Here is a 25,580-nt window from a genome sequence, read left to right on the forward strand (position 1 = left end):
ATGTTCGAAGGCTGATCTATAAATGGTTACCACTCATGACAACATAACTATTTGCTTTGCACAAGTCACACCATTATAAATTAAATAATTTTATAGTTCACTTTTAACTTAGGAACTCTGGAACAAATTTATAATATAATTACAATACAGTAATATATAATTTTCTATTTTATAATAACTTCCCACCCACTCAAGCACAAATGTCAGCTGTAACTGCAGGAAACTATTACACGGTGTAATGACACAAAATAACCACTGGGTGTTAATCTTGTAATGTGGCATTTATCAAAAGTACTGTTAGATCTGATGGTCCTGTGTAATGACATAAAATGACCACAGGGTGGCAATCTTGTAATTGTGATTTTTCTCATAAGTGATAGTGGAACTGATGGTGCTGTGTAATGACACAAAATGACCACCGGATGGCAATCTTGTAATCTTTATTTTTTTCTTAAGTATTCATTGTACTGATGGTGCTGTGTAACTACATAAAATGACCATTAGGTGGCAATCGTGATTTTTTTTATCATAAGTACTGGTAGTACTGATGGCGCTGTGTAATGACATAAAATATCCACCAGGTGGCAATCTTGTAATTGTGAATTTTATCATAAGTATTTATAGCACTGAAGGGTGCTGTGCAGTAACATAAAAAAACCACTGGGTGGCAATCTTGTAATTGTGAATTTTATCATAAGTATTACCATGGATGGTGCTGTGTAATGAAAAGAAATGACCACTGGGTGGCAATCATGTAATTGTGATTTTATTATAGGTACCTGTACTTTTAGCACTGACAGTGCTATGTAATGACACAAAATGACCACCGGGTGGCAATATTGTAATTGTGAATTTATGATAAGTATTAGCAATGCGGATGGTGCTGTGTAAGGATAAGAAATGACCACTGGGTGGCAATCATGTAATTGTGATTTTATTATAGGTACCTGTACTTTTAGCGCTAACAGTGCTATGTAATGACAGAAAATGACCACTGGGTGGCAATATTGTAATTGTGATTTTTATCATAAGTACTAACAACGCGGATGGTGCTATGTAATGACAAGAAATGACCACTGGGTGGCAATCATGAATTGTGACTTTTATTATAAGAACTTATAGCACTGATAAATAAAAAATGATCAATGATCTATTTTTATTATATTAATTTGTTTTATAATATATGGTATACACTGTTACATTGTAAGCCTCCATATCTACTTTCTTTTACTGTATTATTAGTACAGGCTTACATTCCCTGGCTTTACTCCTCTATTATCCATTGTTTTCTGCTTTACCATGCACCTATAACTGAAGTTGCTAATGATAAGATGATGAATAGAACCATTACTGGTCTTGGATATACACTATATACACAATGCATAAACACTGCACGATACTTACAATTGCTTTCCTGGGTTAAGAGATCCCATGTCAATCTCTGGGTCAAACTCGGTTCTAACATCATCCAGGGTTCCGTCATCTCCAAACGCCCCCCATTCCATGTTCACGCACATACGTCCCTCGTCACCTTCCACCAGATCTATGTGACGCAAATCTTCCATGTAGCAGGCATTGGTGCCAGTGCCTGTGAAAAATGTGGCATATTAATTCCAGGTTCTAAGTAGTCACTCTTTGCAGCTAAGCTATGAGCCCGGCTCATGCATACACAACATAATATATTTATATTTAGATGGATTTGGTTTGAATTTCTTTTGGAATCTTTGAGTAATATTGCAGCTGGGGGAAAAAATGGGTTCAATAAAAAAAAATGCTTACCTATAATAAGTCCAATTTCACAGTTGTGGTCATCGAATCCACAAGTCATCATCGTCCCCACTGTGTCATTCACCACCGCCACAATATCAATGTCAAAATCCTGCACAAGGATAAGTGGATATATTTAATTGCTGTGTTTATACATTTTGCAGATTTTTTCAAAATCACTTTCTATACATTGTAATGTAAAGAACATTTTTTATGATCATTTCAACTAGCACAGTAAGGATCTAGGTGGAGAAAAAAAAGTCATGCTTTAGAACCTGTACATGAGGTTCTGGTGCAAGGGGGGGGGGGTCACTGTAAACTGTGGCTAGGCTATGGATATTGAGCACTTGAATTGGCCTTTAAAATAAGAGCATCACTGACCTCTGTAGTTGCAGGCACTGTGGGACGATTCATCCTTAAGATTCATGGCCAAAGCAAAGCCACTTTAAAGTCCTCTCTGCAGGTCATCCTATTCTGCTCCTAATCCTCCTCATATAGCACCATTGTGTGTGTTTTCATAGAATTAAAAAGTTAAAAGGCTGCTGAGCCATTGCCAGGAGGAGGAAGCAATAGGAGCTGAGTGTTTCAAACACTGCATGGAGGGGGTAGCAGGTGAAACTAAGACTCCAAGGCACTGCTGGCAGGAAGGAACAATAAGGACTGAATGTCTGAGTCTCTACTGGGCAGGGGAGCAGTGGAAGTTGAACTTGAGCTGAGCCACTGAAGCTTGAGAGGGCGATGGGAGTTCTCTAAGCCATCACAGGGAAGGGGAAGCACTGGGAGCTGAGGATCTGGGCTAGTGCAGGGAAGGAGGAGCAGTGAGAGTTGAGTTTCTAATCCACTGGTGGGATGGTGAAGCAATGGGAACTAAGGAAGCACTTAGGGGATGTCCTAATGATCCCAGATCAAGCCAGAGAGACAGGGGATGTCCTGATGTCCCCCAGGCGGTCATTGAGTAGCTGGGGGGACCGTAGGAAGACTCTGAGCCACTTCTGGGAGGTAAAGGATTGGGAGCTGAGCCACTGCTGGTAGAAGGAAGCACTGGGTGCTGAAGCTTTTAGCCACTGCTGGGAGGAGGGAGCACTGGGTGCTGAGGATCTGAGCCACTTCTGGGAGGAGGAAGCAGTGCAATCTTAAGCTACGTACACACGTCCAATGGTTCTTGCCCGATAATCGACTCAGGGCCAATATCGGACGAGAATCTGGCGTGTGTACAGCGCCCGTCGTCCATCTTCCGAACGACCATTCTGGTGGACGGTGGACGAGGAACGATCCTAATGCAAGGGAAGGGGGAGAGCGCGAAGCAGGGTGCCGCTCCTTCGTTCTCCCCTTCCCCTTTCTATAGAGCAGAACGGTGCTGTACGTACAATGCTTGTTCATGCATCATGCAGTCCTTTTTTCATTGGAAAGGATTGTGAAAGATCTTTTCCAACGACAATAATTGTACGTGTGTATGCAGCTTAAGGTTCTGAGCCACTTCTGTGAGGAGGAAGCAGTGCAATCTAAGACTATAAGCCACTGCTGGGGAGGGGAAATCATTGTGAGATGAGCTTTTGGGCCCCTGCTGTATGACAGGAAAAGAGACATTTGTTCTACTCAGTCCTTCGGCTGATATTCTTGAGGATGAATTGCTCCACAGTGCTTGAAGCGACATAGAACTTGTCTTAAATCTCATTTTCTGCGTGATATATAAATATTTGAATGTACACTGCACGGCTACAGATTACCACGGCACAAAACAACTTTCCATCACACCACTAAGGATCCACCATAACAAGAAACAAAAGGAAGAACTCACCCCACGTTTCTTAATTGCCTTCCGTAAAAGGGTCACCACATCTTTTCCCTCCACACCGCAGGCTTTAAATCCTTTGGTCCAGTTCACCAATATGCTCTATGAACATAGACAGAATAATTACACAACATGTTCAGCTTTATCCCACCGGCAAACATCTACAGCTGCCATTAATTATCTCACTGGCCATAGGTGGATGGATCTAATAAAATGAACAATAAAGCCAATGCAGAGCATCTCTGTCCCTCAGCAGTCTCGGGGTGACGGAGTGCTATTATATTGACTTCTGTACGCAACATATGGCAGAGCTGGGGGTAAACACATCATCATTGCATCATTCATCATAACTCTCCAAGAGGTTCTTGTGTTCCGGGATGATTTAGATTTCACCTACACAAGGTCAGATCCTAAAACCAGGAGAGTATATTTAGCAGGCTGCTGAGAGATGCCAGGAAAATCTATTTGGAAAACTTCCAGTACATACGATATGTGATTTTTGGAATACCTGAGATACATTTGAGGCCACCCTAGAGGGGATAAGCCATTAGCAAAGCTTAAAGATAAATTCCAGGAATGAAAAAAAAAAACCCTTTCGTGGGGCTATTCCTACACTGCACCAGTGTGACGCTCATCTTCTAGAACCAGAAGGATTTTACTCCCCCTGGTGGCTGGTGTGCATTTTTACCCTCTGATGCTCAGGGTAGTGGACCGGCCCTCAGCGTCCTCATGCACGACTATCACATTAGAGGGGATGGCAGTACTGCATGCAGCTTTGACATTCTCCCAGGTTTAAATGACTATTTAACCTTGCTGTTCATGGGTAGCCCACCAGACTTAAATGAGCATTTAATCCCCCATACTATACCCCACCATAAGGGTAGCTTTTTTTTCTGGAGTTAGCCTTCAATATTACAAAAGAAGGTTTCCATCTGTCATCATACTCTTACAGACGCTGATTACACAAGATAATGGCTGGCTGGCTGGCTGCCACATTATGTGAGCTATTCTGCTCTTATTTAACATGGAAGAACCGGTTTATTGGGAAATGTGGCACTCTTTTCTGCCTGAGTGAACTTTTGAGTTTAATCTTGGTTGCATTCACTCTGAATCTGAACTATATGTATATAACTAGCACTAAAATACAAGAGGTACAGGGCGATTAAAAAATTCCTTTCACACCTTCAGTCCTCCAGCACCTTGTAGTTTCCTGGAAGGTGGGACACATGAGCTAAATCGATGACAATTCTGCTTTTGGGGTATTTCAGCAGTAAGTCGTCAGTCCCAAAACATGACAGGTGTCCAATATTTAGCCACTTCCATCATTGAGGATAGGGATGAGGAGCTCCTGGTTGGAATTGCTCAATGGGTGGTACACATGACACGACTTGAACTTTCAATTAACTTTTACCAATAAAGCCAAATGGTCAGAACCAAAATAAAAACCAAGATATCATGCAGTGATCCTGCTAGAAGTTTCTTTTATGAGTGCACTGACTGCGGCACCAAGATAAAGTAACTCCAGAACCCATGCATAAGGGACACGTCATTACTGTCCACCCAATGGGAAGAATTAGGCAGGATTGGGATGAAAAGAAACAAAAACATGGCGGCAAAGAAGCTGGAGTGGGAAGTTAAGACCTCAGATTACCAGAGGAAAAGAAGCCTATTGATTTAATTTACAAAAAGCCGATATAATGGCTTCGGACATTATGGCAAAAGCTGTCCGCCCACACCGCAGCTTCATTCTGCTTTAAGAATTTGGAGAACTTGTATTCATATCAAACGTGCAAACACGTGGAAAATTTGTAAAAATTGGCCTCTTGCCCATGATTACAGGTTTGGATTATGCACAGCCTTGCTTTTTCACTCCCAAAAATCAGCCCAAATGTTCACCGATGGGGTTATATCACCAAGCTACGGGTCCCCTGTAGACATTTCGGCACACCCCGACCCATTTCCACTCACCTCATCCAGCTTTGTCTGGTGGCAGGGAAACGAGAAGGTGAATCCCAGAGGCAGCGTCTTGTCCTTGATTTTCAGCTTCTCCATGAAGTTGGCCAAACATTCAGCAATGTGGTCAAACAGCTGGAAGACATAAAGACGTTTGTAAATTAATAACAAATCTGTAATTCTATCTTTCTCCAGAGTTTTCTTTTTTATTAGTGAGTTCTATTTGTCAGCTTGATTGTAATATTTAATCTTCCTTTAAATTAATTACGTAAAGCACTTCATTAGCTGTTTATAAGCTACCTCAAGGTGATTTCAGAATTGCTTTAATTAAAATTAAGAAACCCTATAAATATAATAAGAACCAATCAGTAGAATAATAAACTCATCACTTCTAATTCACAATTCTCATATCCTCCTAAATCCGATTTATTAAAGATAAAAATATTTGCGTGTGCCGTTCTTTTTTCTTGTGGCGGCAGAGCTCTGCCAGACTGTAATACTGGAAGACCCCGGGGCCCGCTCAGCCGTATCAGGCCGGTGGCTTCTTTTTTATTACTCTGTTTTTTTTGCTGAGCCCCTGACAAAACATGTCACAGCGAAGCAGAGCATTAAAGATGGCAGGAGTGAAGCCGGGATTGTGCAAGTTATTGTAGTCGGCCTGGCCTGTTTGGATTCCAGGAATCACTCATTGGCAAAAAAATGACACTTCTATGCAATAAGGGGAGCGATGAGCGACATGAGGAAAGTGCTGAGGAGGGCACATTCTGCAAGCTGACCGCATTGTGCGTGACTTCCAGACGACTGCGCCTGCATTCATATACATATTACGCAAGACTTGATAAGAGGATCCGATGGGGGACATAAATGGAATACAAGGTGACACCTGATTGGTTCTGCTTTTTAGAAATAGCCAATAAGAAACAATTCCCAGTGAGAAATATGTTGTTTTCCTAATGTATTCTTTCATTAGGAAAAAATGTTTTGTTTTTTTTTATGCAGTCTGTGCAGAGGCAAAATTTCTGCCTGAACACTAGAGGGCAGCAAAGTGGCTGCAAGGTCTGCTTTTTACCAATAAGAAAACTCAATGTCCCATGATTCCTTGCATTGTGTATCATGGATGGGGGTGGTTACACTTGTAGTCTCAGCTGTCCACAGCACAAGTGGGTGGCTACAAGGAAGACAATATGAACAGAGCATGAATTGTAGCCACAGGCAAGAACGATATGCAGTTCCCTAAAAGGATAGGAGAGATTTATTGGGACTCAGAATAGGAGGGAGGAAGGGGCCCGATTTAATAAAACTCTCCAAGACTGGAGAGGAGAGACTATCATAGGTGAACCTGGGTGATCCAGTAAACCTGGAATGGATTTTCCTAAGAATCATTTGCCATTAGCTGGCAAATTTCAGTCCTGTACCAGATCCATTCCAGGTTTGCTGAATCACCCATGTTCTCTCATTATAGTCTATCCACACTCCAGTCTTGGAGAGCCTTAATAATATCAGCCCCAATCTAGCCATAAATCCTATATGTATATTTGCATAAGATACCCCAAATACTTGTGCCCTCACCTGTGATCCACTGCCTCTCATCAGATCCTCGGGAATGGCATAAATCTGATTCTCCATCTCCACTTTCTTGGTGCCATTATCGGAAACTTTCACCCGTAAGACACGAAAATTGGTTCCTCCCAAGTCCAGTGCCAGGAAATCTCCGTTTTCTGTAGACAAGACATTTGTGTATTAATATCGAGATGATAATTTGTTTAAAGCAAACTGTAATCTATTCACCCATTTTATTTTCAATGCACTGCAATTTGGCAACATTCACCCAAACCAGGAGTTGAATACTGAGGGGGATATAATCCACTAAAGAAACTGTAAATTGATTTTCCAAAATTCAAGGTTGTCTTTGCTCAGTGTTACCAGATTGGGAATAAAAAGCCTTTGGGTGCATACAAACACCAGAGGTTCTCAGATCCACCAATTGGATTTATTCTTGCTTTGAATATCTGAATGTGTTTGGTGGAAGAGTTAGCACAGGCACCAGGGTGTACACTCTTAGTGAATATTGTAAGTTCCCATTAGATCCTTGTCCAATTAAAAGAACTGTGAAGGGTACAGAAATGACATAATGTGATATTAGTATTATTATTCTTATCTTATTATTATTGTATTACTGTATTTATATAGCACCAACATATTACTCAGCGCTGTACAATAAATAGGGGTTGCAAATGACAAACAGATTCAGACAATGACACAAGAGGAGGAGAGGATCCTGCCCCGAAGAGCTTACAATCTAACAAAATCATCATTGGCCAATACAATATTTAATTGGCTTCGGTGGCGGACGTAGCCAACAGGGGGCTTCTGTGCACAAATTGGACCTTCTCCTGCCCAACTGACTTGGGGCACCTGTAAGAAAACCTATTGGCAGGGAAGGGTCCTGGGTCCTTTTTTGCCCGATTGGCTTACACTGGTATTTCATACACAATACTAGAGTCATAATACAAAGAGTCCGGGATGCCAACACACGTTGGCATACATGCCCACAATGTACCAAGGATGCCAGTTAATAATGGTTATAAATTCATAACACTGCCAGTTCTCTATCAGCACATAACTGCGGTTGGGAAACCCTGATAAAAATCAGGATACCCTGGCAAATACCAGCATTGCCATTACCAGTCTGGGTCTGTGACCCTTTACACCCCTGGCATCCTCTCCCGTCACCCTTCCTAGCCGCCGTCTAATTGACTGATGATATAATATGATATTAAATGAATCCTCGGTGCCAGTCGTCTGGCTCTGCCAAGTGATTGGCATACTATGGCAGCAATGCTCAGACTGACACTGGCGCTGCCTAGGATGGGAGACCTGGAATGACCCCTCTCAGCTCTCTATTCCAGGCAATGATTCTGCTGTGCTGGCTGCAGTGCGAGGGATTACACTGCCCAGAACCATTGTGTTTATACAATGAGGCGGCCATATAAATCAAAGATAGCCGGGCGCATTTAACCCCACTGACGCCAGGCAGCTGCGGGCAAACAGTTTTATTGTATACACTCAACTCATCGTAAATAATAAAATTCCACGGCATGGTCTGTACCGAGGATGATGTTTTCTAGGAATATAGAACCCAATAAATGGCGAATATTCAGAATATTGTACATTCCTATCTCCTAGATTGTAAGCTCTTCTGGGCAGGGTCCTCTCCTCCTCCTATATCTGTCTGTCATCTGCAATCCTTATTTAATGTACAGCGCTGCCTAATATGTTGGCGCCATATAAATCCTGTTTATTATTATTAATAATTCCCAAAAATGTATTTCATTTTATAGATGTGCAAATAAAAATGTAGGGATGGCTGTTACTTATACATTGTATCTATTCATGTGTGTGTGTGCATACATGTGCGTGTCCAGGAACCTCATCACATGACCGCATGAGGCAATGCCCACAAACTTACACCAGTCTGCAGCTCTTATCATGGAAGCGTCACTGCCGGATGCTTATTGCTCATTGTTTATTCATGTTTACACTGTCTGACTCCTGCTAGCCAGCGCCATATCATTAAAATCTGGCTCCAGGTAGATTAAAAAGACACATCTGCCATGTTTTCCCTTTTTCAGTCTTAAATTGCTTGCTCAATAATCTTCTAAATCAATTATGAAATAAAATGTGATTTGAGAACGGTGGCATCATTATTCAATGCAAGCTGATTGCAAGGTACTGGCAGGGTGCTGTATATATCTTCCTGAAAGCTGTAGCATACAGGCCAAGGAGGGAGGCACTAGATGATGTTGGATGTCCTCCAGCCAGGAAATGAGGAGGAGCTCTGTTTGAATTGCTGAAGGTTCTAATGCACAGTATGAGAAGCTCACAGTGTGCAGTGAAATAAGAGGAAGCAATTTCAGTCCAGGAGAGTCGGTACAACGGTGCAAGATTAAAGGCACAACACTGGGAGATGAGGCTTTTACAAACCAACTTTGGCAGCAAGATGTTGCTAACCCATGTCCACTCCCGAGTAGGAATATTTTAAAGTAGGTGGAACCTTCCTATTGGTGGTTGAAAACGTGTACCCAACAGCAGAATCCCTCACTTGTCGATGTCTGGATGATCAGATAAATGAATAATATCTCCCAGATATTGATCACTTATCTGGATACCATCATGCCCCTATTAACAGCCCCATTCCCTGTCCAACCAATGCCTCTCCCTTGCTTCAACTTTTAAGATTGGGGTATAGAGGTACATAACTGGTGGTCAGAATTGATCAAGCAAAAAAATGGGATTCCCAATCAATGTTCAATCAATAGGGCTGATTTAATAAAGCTCTCCAAGGCTGGAGAAGATATAATTTTATCCGTGAACCTGGGTGATCCAGAAAACCTGGAATGTGTCTGGTTCTGGATTGAAAACATTTGCAACAAATAGCAAACAAACCATTCCAGGTTCGCTGGATCACCCAGCTTCACTGTTGAAAGTCTATCCTCTACAGCACTCAGGTGTTTGCAGCGCTAGGTCTAAGGTTCGAATCTCGGCCAGGACACTATCTGCATGGAGTTTGCAGGTTCTTCCCGTGGCTTTTCTCCGGGTTCTCCGGTTTCCTCCTACATCCCAAAAACATTTGGTTAATTGGCTTACCCTCAAAATTGACCCTTGACTGTATTAAAGACATAGGCCTATGCTAGGGACATTAGATTGTGAGTCATGGGACAGCTAGTCACGACTATAGTCTTTGTACAGCGTTGCGTAACATGTTGGCGCTATATAAATACTGTGTAATAATATTAATCAAATCAGGGCCAATCTATCAATCAGGAATGCCCTGTTGTTCAATTGATTTGCAATAAATTTAATATCTTTATCAAATCCAACATTAAGTTTATTAAAGTATTGACAAGTGTATGGACAAGATAAAGTGAGCAGCACCATGCCTCATTTTTGCTTCCAACGTCTGGTCACCTCTGGATATTTGCATTATACATTTAGGCCAATCAAATGCCTGCATTTATTAGACAGTCTTCTCCAGGGTATGATAGCAGAGATCTAATTTGTTGTCCACAGAATTACATTTCAATGATAAATTCAGCAAGAGAACTATCGAAAGGTGTAGGGGGTGACAAGGGGAGTCCTAATGTTCACGATCATTCAGATAATATGAACCCCCCTCACCCGTTCTTATTTGGTGTATAGCACCATTAAAATGTATTTCAATGGACAACAAATGAGATCCTTGCTATCTTATTCCAGAGCAGCCTGCCTAATGAAAGCAGTCATTTGATTGGCTGGAATGTATAATGTACAGAATGCAGCTCTATATATAAAAATCCTAGCTCCAGGTCTTACAACCCAATGTGAAGCCGGTGTCATGTGTCACGTAACTCGGAAATAAACTTTCACCCTGGCAGTGTCACTCCATTTCCTATTAGTATGTAAATGGCAACTAATGAACAATATTATTGCTGCTGTAAAACTGAATACCCAGAGATGTGGTGATGCAATGCTTCTGCAGTAAGGAGTTTGTAGATAAACAGAGCTGAGCCTTAAGATAACAGAACAGAAAATACAGCAGAGAATGTCCAGGGAACAGAAGTGAAAAGTAGGTGAAAAGTAACATTTTGATGGGAAACATATGTGGAGCAAATATACAGCTGGTGGGCATGTGTGACCTCTACGCTGCCTTGATTAGAATGAGATAGAAAGAGATCTGGGTAATGATAATATTTATATAGCGCCAACATATTGCGTAGTGCTGTACAATATATATGGGTTGCAATGACACAGGAAGAGGCGAGGACCCTGCCCAGATGTAATAGACTTATGTATATTAGAAGATACATGGATATGAATTGGAGGGCGATCAGAATGCTACATTGTGTCAGAAGCTAAATGGCGATCTTGTAAAATAAGAAAGAGCTTAGGTTGATGGGCATTGTTTTCCTGCATTGACGCACATTTGGAACATAAAATCCCATCGCCTTTCATTGAACATGGCAGATCAGGGGCTGCATTTGCGCTGCCTTGCAATTCTTTGGACGCAGCATGTCCTTATTGGGTTGCATTTAATTTGCATGCTGAGCCACTCATATGTATGGCCAAACACATGTGCAATTAAATGGAAAATGAAGCTTTTGAAAAGAACGCCAATCAATATTCATAATCAATAATCAATAGTTCTAATGTTTATACAATGTTTAAAGCAAATGTAAGCCCAAAATTCTAAAAATGAAGGTATTTTTCCGTTCTCATGCAAAAAGAAATCTCATTTAGGGTTCATGATGATGAGCATTCTTTTCAAATGCTGCGTCGGTAGGCATTATCTAAAGAAATGCAGCTCAACACAAAGCGGGTCAAACGCAGCCTCTGAGATATTGTACATAATGCTAAAGTCAATGGGATTTTGATGATTTACGTCTGATATAAAAAAAAGTATTTTAAACAAGAATGTTCAGGATAGCGAGCAATTGTAGGGAAAGTAGGGACATAAGTCTGGATCTGCAACAGAACTACATGATGAAATCTAGGTGTATGGCTGCATTGAGACGTCATTGGAAATAATTTTTTGTGATGGTTCTTGGTGAGCCAAGGATGAATGAACATACACAGCACTGTTATGCTCTATAGAGATGGGGGGGGTTGACGATGGGCAGGAAGCACCCGGCTGTGTCCTCCCCTATAGGAAATGACAGTAGTCTTCCATGGTCGGTTTTTCACTTTCAGTGGCAGATCACTAAACAATGTCGTTTTGTACACATTGCATAAGATCTGCCCCCTAACCTCTTCTATCTGCCCCCATCTTTGGGGGCTCGTCTGATTACTCTGGTTAGATTCTGTGAAACTCAAAAAGAATTAAGAAAATAAAAATGAAACGTAAAGTCTGCAGATATATATAATGATACAATTCTGCTACAAAGTATGAAACATTCCGAACATAAAAGTATAATAAAAATGATCTCCTTTTTAACCTATAAAAATGAAGCAATGTATTCATGGCATGTCAGTTATTTATTATGAGGCTCTGGCTTCTTTTTCCCTTCCTTACATAGAAAAGGAAATAGGTTTTGCATATCGGTGTCTGTGAACCCGGTGGCCCTGCAGTAAAGTCATTCATCTCATGATGGATCCACGCCTCATATTTACGTCAGGAGTGGCGTTCTTTCCACCGTTGCTGCTACATTACAAGAGTCAGTGTTTAAATAGTGGGTGCACCAACATCACACAAAGGCCAGATCTCTGATTTCTCTGTACGCACAGCTGAAGAAAGAAAACCTGATTAAACAAGAGCTCACATAGCAATTATCTGCCAAGTATGCGCAGTCACAGCTGTGCCGTCCTCCGGGCTCCATCCATTGTGCCAGGGGATTACAGATGGGGAATATCTATCCATTTGTCCAAAAATAAAAGTATGGTGGAAGTTTTTATTTAAGATTTAAGGAAGGCATTTTATGACCATAGGTAAAGTATTGGATTAAATCTGTGTACATTATATCTTTACTTGCTGGAAATGATCAATTGTTTCTAATGGAGGTAGAAATGAATGAATAGGAAACGGCGAGGAAAAGGGGAAAGCTTTGCGCCCTTCTCATTCGGAAACAGCAGTGATTGTTCTTGTGGGTTGTTTAGGGATCAGGCAAGAGGGAAAGCTTGACGACATCAGGGAGCAGCTGTGAAGGTGCCAGATTTTCCCCCATGATGACAAATGTTTATTAACACCTCCTTTTCCTCTTTTTCACATCCCCGGCATGCCCCCCACCTGGCACCCAGCTCCATCCCTGCGCCTGGACCTTTGTAGACCAAAGCAGCTGCTCCTCCTTTCTGCATATTCAGAATGGTGCATGGATAGGTGATTAAATAATAATAGCTAACATGTTCCACCACCTGACAAATATATCTGTCAAGTCTAATCCCAGCGCTTGTTAACATTGACATCACATTACCAGCACTGGGATTAGACTTCACAGATGAATCTGCAGGTGTTGGAACAAGTGAGTTATGGCTATGACTACTTTGCACATGGGCGAAGGTAACAGAACCACAAGTCGGTTTCAGAAGGGGGCATTTGGAACTAGATTAGCTCCCCTCCACTAGGTGGTGCCCAAAGCAATTTATGTCTAGAAACGACCAATGTCGCGGTCACTTAACATTCCCGTTCTATTGTTTTTTTCTTCCTCCATTTAGAGAAGGTAGATCTTTTTTTGCTCACATAACTACCTGCATGGCAAGGCTACATTATGCAGGATAGGTCAGAGGTTGCAAGCAGGATGGGTCAGAAGAGCGTAGTTTCTGCATGCAGATCAGATTCCTTTAAGGTTGTGTCAAATACACAGCCCCATCTAAAAGGTATTCTACAAATCTCAACTGTAAGCTCTAGGGATTCGTATTAGTAATATAGCCCTATATCTGTATATATGAAGGCACCACGGCCTCTTGCTCTGCTGTGACTGATGTGCTGCTCATTGTTCTCCTTGTTGGAGAGAAAGCTGCACCTGCCAACCTACATGGCAAGGATCCCCCTGCTTCTGTTTCATCCATTTTGCTGCTTCCTGATCATTTTCCCACCACTCCTCTTCAGATCCTCAGTAATCAGGTGATGGCTCTGGCTTGATAATGCAATACCCTGATCTTCTACAAAGATGGCCACCTCTATACAGTGATTCGGTTCAGAACAAAGCATGGCAAGTTGGTAATGTGGAAAAGATCAGCTGTAAGCAGCCATTAATGCTTGCAAGTCGTTTACCCCTTTTTTTAGGCACAGCAGGCCTGATTTATTAAAGCTCTCCAAGGCTGGAGAGGATAAACTTACACCAGTGAAACTGGGTGATCCAGCAAACCTGGAATGGATTTGGTCCAGCATTCAATGCATTTGCTAGCACATAGCAAATAGCAAAAGAAATCCATTCCAGGTTTCCTGGATCACCTAGCTTCACTGATGAAAGCATATTCTCTCCAGCCTTGGAGAGCTTTATTAAATGATGCCCATCATGTCTCCCTCTGCTATATAAGGAGGACAAGGTGGTAAAAGTTTTCTTAGCACTGCTAGCACATTATCTCACTACAAAGACTTGTTCAGAACAATTTCTGCCCAAAGACCTCCCTGTCCTTGCATAACTATGACAGATGCCAAAATTCCAGGCTTGGGCAGGTCTACTGCTTATTTCTTAACTATAATTCAACATTTACACATTGGTCTGTGGTTCTTCGGGCCCTAAAGCACTTTCATTTTAAATGAGCAGCTTAAAAGTTAAATGTTTACTGTGTACTGTTCAAACATGGAATAGTACAGATCGTGGCACATGGGTATTGTTTTCTATAAACTTCTTTTATGTAACAAAGACAAAAAACTAGTGCTGGTTAAATCTAACATACTAACTTTTACAATCATGTGTATATCATCATGTACAATCATGTGTCCTTGACTAACTGCACTGGGGACATAGACTGTCAGCTTCACAGCAACGGGCACCCAATGCCAAATTTTTTTTTTGCTATGTAAAAAATATCACTTAGATTCCTGAAATATTTACTTATATATTTATCTACTAAAGGTTTGCAATTTGCACTGGCATAATCATGATTCATGTTAAAGTCAAACAAGGCTTGGTGAACACGTGAAGTTCAGCTAAACCTAGAACAAATGGAACATGGCCATGTTGGCCTATGTTGGCCAACAGAAGGCCCCTGTGCAGAACTAGCTTGTGGCTCCCATGCCAAACTGACTTGGAGCACCAGTGGCAGCTCCTTTGGCTGAGAAGGGTCCCATGCCCTTGTCATATGTAGGTAGCTGAGGTCCCCAAATGTTGATGATTCACCAGTGCACAAGTATAGCAAAATAATTATCTTTGGAGAAGATCATCCCAGCTTGCTAGTGATAGCCTCATTATGTTTCTGCACTGCTAGGACAGTATAGATTCTGGAACTAAAACTGTCCCATACACGGTGACCAAAGCTCAGAAACGTATAAAAAGTCCCACCTGCAAAAAGTCCCACCGGCAGAGCTGCCAAATCCCTCATATAAGCCTGGCGATGGGTGCTTGAAAGACAATCTACACACAAACACTGAAAGATGGTGGATCTCAGGTCCAGAAACAGCAAGCACCGGAAAAGAGAATCAGTAAGTGGATGCCAATCTACATATCAGTGGTTTGCAGTTCTGTTTGATCCAAACTGGCACTGGGTTTGACTGGCTCTCCCCCGCGATAATAAACAGATATACAGTACAATATAAAATGTATCTAGGTCAGATTTATTCCTACCTGTTCCATCTGGTGTGGATCGCACAAATGTTGGCAACATCTTCACCGAGGCGGTGGGGTTGGTTTCTGCCCCAAGTCCGTTCTCCATTTGCTTGTAGAATCTGTTTGATATCTCCAGGAGTGTCTCATCGGAGAGACGCATGTGATAGAGGTATTTGTCCACCTGCGAGAGAGAAGATATGAGATACCTATATAAAGCCTGTACTGACGCTCAATAATTAGCTAATGTAAATTTTATAGATTATTGAATTATTCAAAGGTCTAAAGCTACATACACACGTCCAATGCTTCTCGCCCGGTAATTGGCTCAGGGCCGATATCAGACTAGAATCTGGTGTGTGTACAGCGCCCATCGTCTGAATGACCATCCTGGCCAATTCACGGACAACTAACAATCCTAATGCAAGGGAAGGGGGTGACTGCGCAGCGGGGTGCGACTCCATCGCTCTCCCCCTCCCCGCTCCATTGAGCAGACCGGTGCTGTATGTACAGCACTCGTTCATGCATCGTCCAGTGCTTAGTCATTGGAAAGGATCCTTTTCAACAACTATAATTGCACGTGTGTATGCAGCTTTAGGGTGGGTAATTAGATATAGATGGTATAATGAAGGCTCATGTTGACATTAGAAGATAGCCATCCAGTAGTGCCACCATTAGAAAATAGTCATGCAATGTTGTCACCATTAGGAGATAGCCATCCAGTAGCACCATCATTAGAAGACAGTCAACCAATATTGACACCATTAGAAGATAGACATCAAGTATTGTCACCATTTAAAGACCAATATTGCTGATTTGGTCAGGCATGCACATCAATCTCCATATTTTCTAACTGCCGTAGAACCTGTGGCTATTAGTGTACATCTCAGAATTTATTTAGCTGGGATGAACGCTAGCATCATAAAATTATTGCACATGCAATTCACATCATTGGTAGAACAAAGCCATACTCTTGTCTTTCCTTCTTTATATAGCCACCTAAGCTACATTGGTTGCTCCTTTTACATTCGGCCTTGATACAAAGTAATAGAAAAACCCGAAACTTTCCAACAGGATGAACACTACTTGCTACTTTGATGCCTGCTGCTGGGTTTTCATAACCACATTATCTGAAAAAAGTGCTTTTATTTCCAAAGAAACGTCTCGTATGCTTGCGGTTTCCTATCATTGTTACTCTTTTCATAGGACTATTTCTCTCAAAAAGAAGATAAAAAGAATACAAGTGACATAACTAAAATGTATTTTAGCTTTTATTATTCTGCTTAGCGAAGAATTAGTAACAGGTAGAGTTGCAAATAATTGCAGTCTATGAATATCATGGAGAATTATATTTTAATTTGTTTTAAAGATGTTCTTGAATTCCCCATAAGTAGTGAGGAGTATTCATCTTTTTCTCTTTGCAAGGAGATTGTCAGAATAACTGTGGGATTGTTTCATTAGCTATGCACAATTAACATTTCCTCATATATTTCTTTATAAACTTATGAGATCTTGGTGGTATCATTTGGGTAAAGGAACAAATACTTTATCCAAAACCTCTTGTCCCCTGTGACCCTTCTCCCTTATCTATCGACTGGTTTGGACTGAGTATTCACCTAACATAATTTTGTCCCTTTTATATTTCTCCTGAGGAAGCAGTTTTATAAATGTGAAACGTGTTGGTTGTCAACCCTCTGCAAATATTGATGATGACAGCTGAGCTTAATAGTTTTATATTTTACATAAGGTGATGCCACTACTCTAAAATCATTGAGATCTGTTTAAATACAACCACATTCCATATGGGTTAAAATGAAACAGTGCTGATCGTATCTCAGATACGTTATCAGTGAACTGACCAGGATAAATTTGTTGGTATCATATCAATTGGTGAAGGTACAACAACATTATGAAAACGTCTTTTGTCCTGAGGTCCTTCCCCTCTATGGATAGAATAGTGTTGGATTGAGTGTCCACCTAACCTTATTAACGCATAAATGGAATTGTATCCTGGTGACTATATTTATCCTCAGAAAGCAGATTTATATCTGCAAATTTGCATTGAGCAGATTAGCTTGAATACATGATGACAACTGAATCAGGACAGTGCTATATTTTACATGTTATGAGGACATTCAATCAAATTTTAAAATATCATGCCAAAATGGGGATGGGAGTGGGAGAAAAAAAACGTAAAATAATGACATTTTTATATAAAAGCATAGAGTTATAGTTATAATGAATATGTTAGAGTTGTAATGAAAGTTTTACATTAACATGACGCTACTTTCAACATTGCATGTAATGTATATTGTTACTTTTATATATCTTTTATTTGTTTTTTCGTTGTTAATGATCAACGGTCAGTGTTCTCTCCAAAACCTTTTAGATGGGTGCACCACCTGGCACTTTTCCATTGCTTTTAGATGGTTACTGAGAAGTAACCATCTTTCCACTCATCTTAAAATAATTTCTAGGGAGAACACTGTTGTTAAAGTTTTACAAAAGGAAATAAGCATAATTATGTAGCCAGTTAACTAAGTTCAAATGAAATGATCGATTTTATCTTTTGGTTATAACTAGATATAAATCAGTTCATTGCCTTCTGCTTTGGCATTAAATATTCCTAAACTAATATAAAAATGATTCTACTAGATTGTAAGCTCTTTGGGGCAGGGTCCTCTCCTCCTGTGTCACTGTCTGTATCTGTCTGTAATTTGAAACCCCTATTTAATGTACAGCACTGCATAATATGTTGGCGCTATATAAATCCTGTTTAATAATAATAATAATTTGCTTTGCTACTATTTCATTAAATATACGGTGCAGGCATTGGTCTTAGCAAGCCTTTGCACTAAATTATGAAAGACTATAATTTATAAAATACTAAATATATGGTATTAACCGACTGATGGGAAATGCTTCAGAAACCTTGCACAAAACTATTGAACATTGCATGAAGTCAGAACATAGTAAAAGATGCGTAAGCCTCCCAAGGTCACAAGTTCTGTTTCATAATGTCTATGCATGGTGTCACTCTGCATAGATTGGTGTGAGTCAGCTTCCTCCACCCTGAGTCTGGTTTCATCTCTAAGAAATGAACACAAAGGGGGGTCAGGGAAACTTCTCAAACTACTTCTCGGAATTAAGAAACTGGAGGCGTGGAGAGCTGTTCCCTGTAAAGGTTCAGAAGCAACATTATTGGAACTTAATTGATACATAGAAATAGATAAAAAGAAAGAAAGATATATTTTGCTTGTTATAAAGTAGCATGAACTTTGTAAAGTGCTGCGTAATATGTCACTGCTATATAAATACAGGATAATAATATATTTTTATATAAAATATGTATATTGTGTGTTACTTCCCCCACCTCCTAGATTGTAAGCTCTTTGGGGCAGGGTCCTCTCCTCCTCCTGTGTCACTGTCTGTATCTGTCTGTCTTTTACAACCCCTAATAAATGTACAGCGCAGCATTATATGTTGGCGCTATATCAATCCTGTTTAATGTTAAATAAACTGAACAATATTTAAACTAAATAATAAAATAAACATTATTATTATTATTATTATTAACATTATTAAACAGGATTTATATAATGCCAGCAGCTCTGATACATATCTTACAAACATTATTGTACAAAGGTGTAAAAAAATGACAGCATGCAGGATATGATGCCACCCCTATATAGGAGTTTGCAATAATACAGCAATAATAATGGCTCGTATCACTTTGCTCTACAATTATCAGAGGAAACGTATATTGTAGCACGTATTACGCTGCATTGCATGTCTCATTTCTACCCTTTGACTCATTATGAAAATTCTGAGCTCAAGTGGTTGGAATTTACTATTCAGAGTGAAATCAGGAAGTATTGTTTTAGACATTATTAGGGGTTGTGCAACAAGCACCCAGGTCATTGGGCCTGCATTAATAAAGATCGCCAAGGCTGGAGACGATACACTTTTATAAGTGAAGCTGGGTGATCCAGCAAACCTGGAATAGACTTAGCAAGTCATTTGCTAATGTTTTGAATCCTGCATCAGATCCATTCCAGGTTTGCTGAATTCATTGAAATTGTATCTCCTCTCCAGCCTAGGAGCACTTTAATTAAACAGGCTCAGTGTATCTTCCACATGATGATGATATATATATATATATATATATATATACACATATGGCAGGGTGGTTCAAAGGTTGGCCCTCTTGTTCCCAGGTTCGAATCTCAGGCTAGGTCACTATCTGCATGAAGTTTGCAGGTTCTCCCTGTGTCTGCGTGGGTTTCCCCCACGCACTTTAGTTTCTTTCCCAATTCCAAAAACACGCAGTTAGGTTAATCGGCTTTCCCTCAAAATTGACCTTAGACTAATGACATATGATTATGGTCGGGATATTAGATTGTGAACCCCACAGTTAGCGACATGACTATGGACTATGAACTATGCAAATCGCTGTATAATATGCCAGCGCTATATAAATAACGTCAATAATAATAAAAGGTGTGCAATATAAGAGATCATCCAAAACATATTACCACTGGCATGTAAAGTGAATAACACTGATTATCTGGTTACAATGTAACATATATACTGTGGGATATATTGGCAAGAATTGAACACTCGGTTCTGGAAACTGATGGAAGTCTAAGGATCAGAGCAACTTTGAGAAAGACCATTGGAACGGCTAAACGACGGCAGGTGTTGCCGATATGCAGTGGTCAGGACAAGCCAAAAATAGTTCTGGGAAAGCCAGCCGGTGAAACAATGTCAAGGACACTCAAAGTTCATTGATGGGGTGGGAAAGTTTAGTCCATCTGGTCTGATTCCCCAGAAGAGCTACTGTAGAACAAATCCCTGCTGGACATGAGAGAAAGGTTTAAGAACGCATAGTACATATGCAGAGTTCTGTGTATGGGGCTGCAGAGCCATTAGAGTGCTCATGGTCAGCAGTTACTTTTGGTGGTCCACGTCTTTGGCCGGTGCACCACCAGCATGGTCAGGAGAAAGACCCCGCTGGGAGGGCGCACTGGCCAAAGTCGCGGACCATGTTTCCCGTACGAATTACAGGCTCACTGTGTCTTTGGTTATGTTGTCTTGGGTTCTGTTATCATGAAGGTTCTTCCCCTGTGAGTGACACATGCCCCCTGCGGAAAATTAATGGTCTGTCAGCTTGACGAAGTCAACTTGCATGACGAAGTCAACTTGCATGACGAATCATGTTTCTTGTTTTTTAGACCATGTGAGTCTGAGCTCTTTCTTTATTTGGGAAAGGGATGGAAGCTGGATGCACTATGGGAAGAAGGCAGGACGACGGAGGCCAATGTCCTGGTGCCGGATACCAAAGGACACCGATGGAGGTCTATTGGAGTCCCTATGTCAATGTCTTGGTGGCACAAGGGGGCATATGCATTATTACAAAACAGGAAAACAACAAATGCTTTCACCTCTCAGAGATTTGGGACTATTTTATGAATAACATCTAAAGGTTTTCTTAGAGTTCATGGCAGTAGGAAGAATGTCTTCAGACTAATTTCCCCCTTAATGCAAGAACCAGATGGAACGATTGCAATATGAACAAGTTTGACCTTCTAGCTCTTGCGCTTTTAAAAAAAAATAAAGGTCAAATGAAGACTTTTTAATATACCAAATTGCTTCTAATACAAAAGGTTGTCCTGGCCACCCACTGATGCATTGAGCCATACACATGCGTTACATTTATTTCACCAAGAATGCAGGCACAAATCACAAGATGTATACATCGGCACTAGAATAACATTTTGCAGAGGTGGGCAATCACAGCCAATCACAGGCTGGGAAAGAAACTTGACCCCTCCAGTCATTCCTGCGCAATGCCTAACCAATTACATCCATGTTACATCAGCTGAATACTACAGGAAAGTATTGCGGTGGGGGATGTGTGATTCTGGGAATGCTTCTATGGGAATGTAGTATAATATATTATAATACAATATCATTTATTTGCTTCCCTTTTACACATTCAAATTATCACACACTACATATATTAAAATAATAAAAGAGTTCAGCACAGCTGCTCTAGAATTCTGCTGAATGGAGCACTCAATATTGGGCGGCTGCAGTTTTGCATTCATAGTCTGCATAGCTTGCAATTCAAGAAGTTTTTACTAGCAGAATTGATGCTTTGATACATTACTGAAGACATGGAGGAATAATGAGCTAAAGCGGCCAAAGCTGCAGAAATTCATCCTATTAGTAAATATGGAGAATATGTATCAGATAGAAGGTGAGCGTATCACGTCAGTTTCTTTCAGCTTCAGAAGCAAATTTTTTGTGCAGAGCACAATTAAATGAATGAATGCTGAAGACCCCCATCCCCCATAGCAGAGGCAATCCCTATAGAGACGTCAGATGATTGTCGCTGAAAATGATCTTTTGTGATGGTTTTCAATGACAGGAGAACAAAGACTGAACACACAGCTGCAATTTCCCTCGCTGGATAAGATCTTTCGTTAGTAATTAAAGATCGTACACAGAGCACCGATCTTTGGAGAATGAGCAAGCAGCACCCTGCTGTTCTCTTCTCCATTGACTTGTACAGCAGTCGTTCCCCATCATCCAACAGGATAGATCTATGAAGGATGTCGGGTGACCACTATACATGTCAGATTCTTGCCGGAGACTAGCCCAATGGTACATTTTGGGCAGGAGTCATCTCACGTGTATATAGCCAAACAAGCACTGGATACGCTTCAGCCAGACTCATCCATCCTTGCCTCCGCTCCTCTTCTGTTGTCTCTCTTTGTAGTTCTCTTCACTGCTTTCCATTTCACCTTATAATCAAAATCAAGCTCCTGTGCTTTGCCTTCAAATCCGTCCACAGTTCTTGTCCCACTTACCTTTCTGATCTGATAGAAGAATACTCCCCTAGCCGCTCTCTTCACTCCTCCAATGACCTACTAATGACTTCCTTACTCATAACCTCATCACGCGCACGGATACAAGACTTTTCTAGAGTTGCCCCGACTCTCTGGAATGGTCTTCCTCATCCTATTCAGCTTGCTCCTACTTTCTGCTCATTTAAAAGAGAACTCAAAACCTATTTTTTCAAACTTGCCTACCCATCTTCTTCTGTCTTTTGAAACCATCACTACTTCCCACCACTACATATCCCCCTCCTATTGTGTGTAAATTCCCCCACCTACTAGATTGTAAGCTCTTCGGGGCAGGGTCCTCTCGTCCCGTGTCACTGTCTGTATTCTTCTGTCATTTGCAACCCGTATTTAATGTACAGCGTTGCGTAATATGTTGACCCTATATAAATCCTGTTTAATATTAATAATAATAATAATAATATTAATAATAATACAGTTCGCCATTCTGTTCTATGTTGGATGAAAGTGGCACCCTGCTGTTCTAAGAAGGCACAATGGTCATTTCGGATTAGCCATTAATCAATCTACCAGGCAAGATTATTGAACAAAGCTGATGGACCACTGTCCAGCATTACCTTTCTTCTTGGGTGACAATCATCTAATACATGTACATAGCTTTAAAGATGACTGCTGCACAGCGCATGCGTATGTGTACCCTGCGATTGGTGGCATGGTCTGATCAGTGATGTCAGATAATCAGTTGTAGGGAACAATCCTGCAGTTATGGTACAGCACCTATCCACTAAGCTGCAAGCACAACACTAATCATCCAAAAATTAAACCTGGCTTCATCCAGCTATAGCTGCGCCATTGTTTAGACTCATGCTGTTGCAAACCAGAGTTTAGGCAATAGCAATGCTTTCATAAGCTCTGTAAAATTGCAGCCCTGTAACCAGTATGGGGTTGGGAAGTCAGCGTAATGGTAGCTCCCATCAGAGGAATATAGGATGGGCTGCTGATCTATGAAAAGTGTTCTAAAACTCAAGCACATAGGCAAACTGAAGTTCATCTTTTAATGTGTTACTCAAATTATTTTACCAGAATAAACATAAAAACTATTGGCAGATCCAGAGTGTTGGCTGCCCAGCGTACTTTTGAAGACTTTCACTGGATACTCCTTCTGAGCTCTTAGTTGGCATCTTCTCTGGGTCATCCTACTGATTCATGAGCAAAAGAATCATGGAAAAAGGTCTGTAACGGCCAATCAGATTGTTTTCATTCCCATTTATTCTTGTTTCAATCCCAATTGCAGCAGCTGTGCCGGAAGCTTGACTTGGCCTCTTTGATTTAACTCTCTCAATTCCCACTGTGCATGCCGGCCTTGGGGAAGAGCAGCTTGGATGTAAAAGCACAATGGGAACAAGTTTGGTTACTTTCCGGGGTTGGGTGTCAGACTCCAACCAGTTTCTCGAGCTTTCATAAGCTTGTGCAGCTTAACCACTTCTCATCCAGGATGTGCACCACTTATCTCTGATGCAGTTTAGCTGCGTTTTTTAAAATTTGTGCACAAGAGATTGTTTGCGTGGCTCAAATGACTCATGATTGATAAATCAAGTCAGTTCTCGGCAGTAAACTCTATTTTCCCTGATCAGGGTGCACGAGGTCTGAGGGCAAGAGGCATCACACAGCTCATACATTAGCAGGTAGTGGTGATAATGTTGGAATGTTTACAATTTGCATTTCTTATCCTTGCTGGAATTCGAAACACCTACTTATCACATTGCAGGATCCTCACATCAGCAAACACAGGGGGACTTCAGATGATCTCCGCAGTCAGTTTTCCAAACTGTGGTCAGTGCATCATGTCAATAGACCTGTCCAATTGTAATCATCATAACAGCTTAATTTCTTCCCTGATAAACTGACATTGCTGAACTTGTTCCCCAATCGTTCATCTCATATGAGCCTCATAATATGAATTATTTCACATTCAGTCTTTAGCACCTTAATCTGGTGCAGTTTTTGGAACTGAAGAAAGCCTAAAATTCCTGCACTGCCTTTTGGATGCATGAAATTCATCTCAAGGTTAAAATAAACTCAACCTGTGTTCCGGGGTATACCACAGGGTTTCCTCTTAATGCATGAATATATTCAATGCACCATGCACAATAGATACTCTAAAATATTAAAAATGGAGTAAAAATATTGGTAGATATGAAGGACTCATTTTGGATTTATTTCTAGTTTATTCATTTTAGAGCAGCACATTGATCCTATATATTCTCCTAGTATATATACAGGTCCCAAATGCAGGTGTTGCCCTTGCTTTTGCCCTCCCAAAGGAGCCTTTTAGGGAGTATCTTAGAATACATATTGATTACATTTGTCAGAATACAAAAAAGACTGGGTTCAGCAACATTTATCATTTTTGTAACTGCTCAGTGGTTGAATAAAGAATTATTTCACAGCCACAGAACCGCTACTATACAACCAAAAAATAATTTTGTGTATGACGTTGTAGTGGAGTTGTGACACAGTATCTAAAAGTTGCTTCCCCTCCCTACAGGAAGAACCTCACTGCAAATACAAGGGCGACATGTGAAAACGCAGTGACTTCTGGTGCACTTTGCAGCTCCTGGATGCATAACAGCTGTTTGCTAAGCTCCGGGGAATGGCTGACAGTGTTCCCCCCAGGCCCTTTTAGCTGGGTGCACCACCCGGCACTTTTCAGCACCCATCCGGCTGTTTTTGGGTGGTTACTAAAGAGTTTTGTCACAATACAGGGGCTGCCACCCACCTACAATTTCTTCCCACCCAGCTTAAAAAAAATTTGGGGTTGAGCACTGGGCAGTTTTAGACCATACATATGAAATAAGCCTAACATTTCAGCTTCTTGTATGTCTTTAAACCAAGACACTGAAAAAACATTTTCCAACTATGATAAACTACATCAGCCACTACAATGGATATGCCATTGTT

The 25,580-nt window shown here is 40.9% G+C and overlaps 1 protein-coding gene across 1 annotated transcript in view; it reads right to left on the minus strand.

The window, feature by feature from the left end:
- The window catches only part of LOC140324715 (hexokinase-2), a 41,928-nt gene that overhangs the window by 12,761 nt on the left and 3,587 nt on the right, over positions 1-25,580 (minus strand). Inside the window, exons 2-7 of the mRNA XM_072402794.1 lie at positions 15,772-15,934; positions 7,082-7,230; positions 5,528-5,647; positions 3,566-3,661; positions 1,780-1,879; positions 1,405-1,588 (exon numbers count right to left, since the gene is read on the minus strand). Of these exons, the coding sequence (XP_072258895.1) occupies positions 1,405-1,588; positions 1,780-1,879; positions 3,566-3,661; positions 5,528-5,647; positions 7,082-7,230; positions 15,772-15,934 (812 nt within the window). The remainder of the gene's footprint in view (positions 1-1,404; positions 1,589-1,779; positions 1,880-3,565; positions 3,662-5,527; positions 5,648-7,081; positions 7,231-15,771; positions 15,935-25,580) is intronic.

This window comes from Pyxicephalus adspersus, chromosome 2 (assembly GCF_032062135.1).
Source record: "Pyxicephalus adspersus chromosome 2, UCB_Pads_2.0, whole genome shotgun sequence".
In the NCBI taxonomy this organism is placed as follows: Eukaryota; Metazoa; Chordata; class Amphibia; order Anura; family Pyxicephalidae; genus Pyxicephalus; species Pyxicephalus adspersus.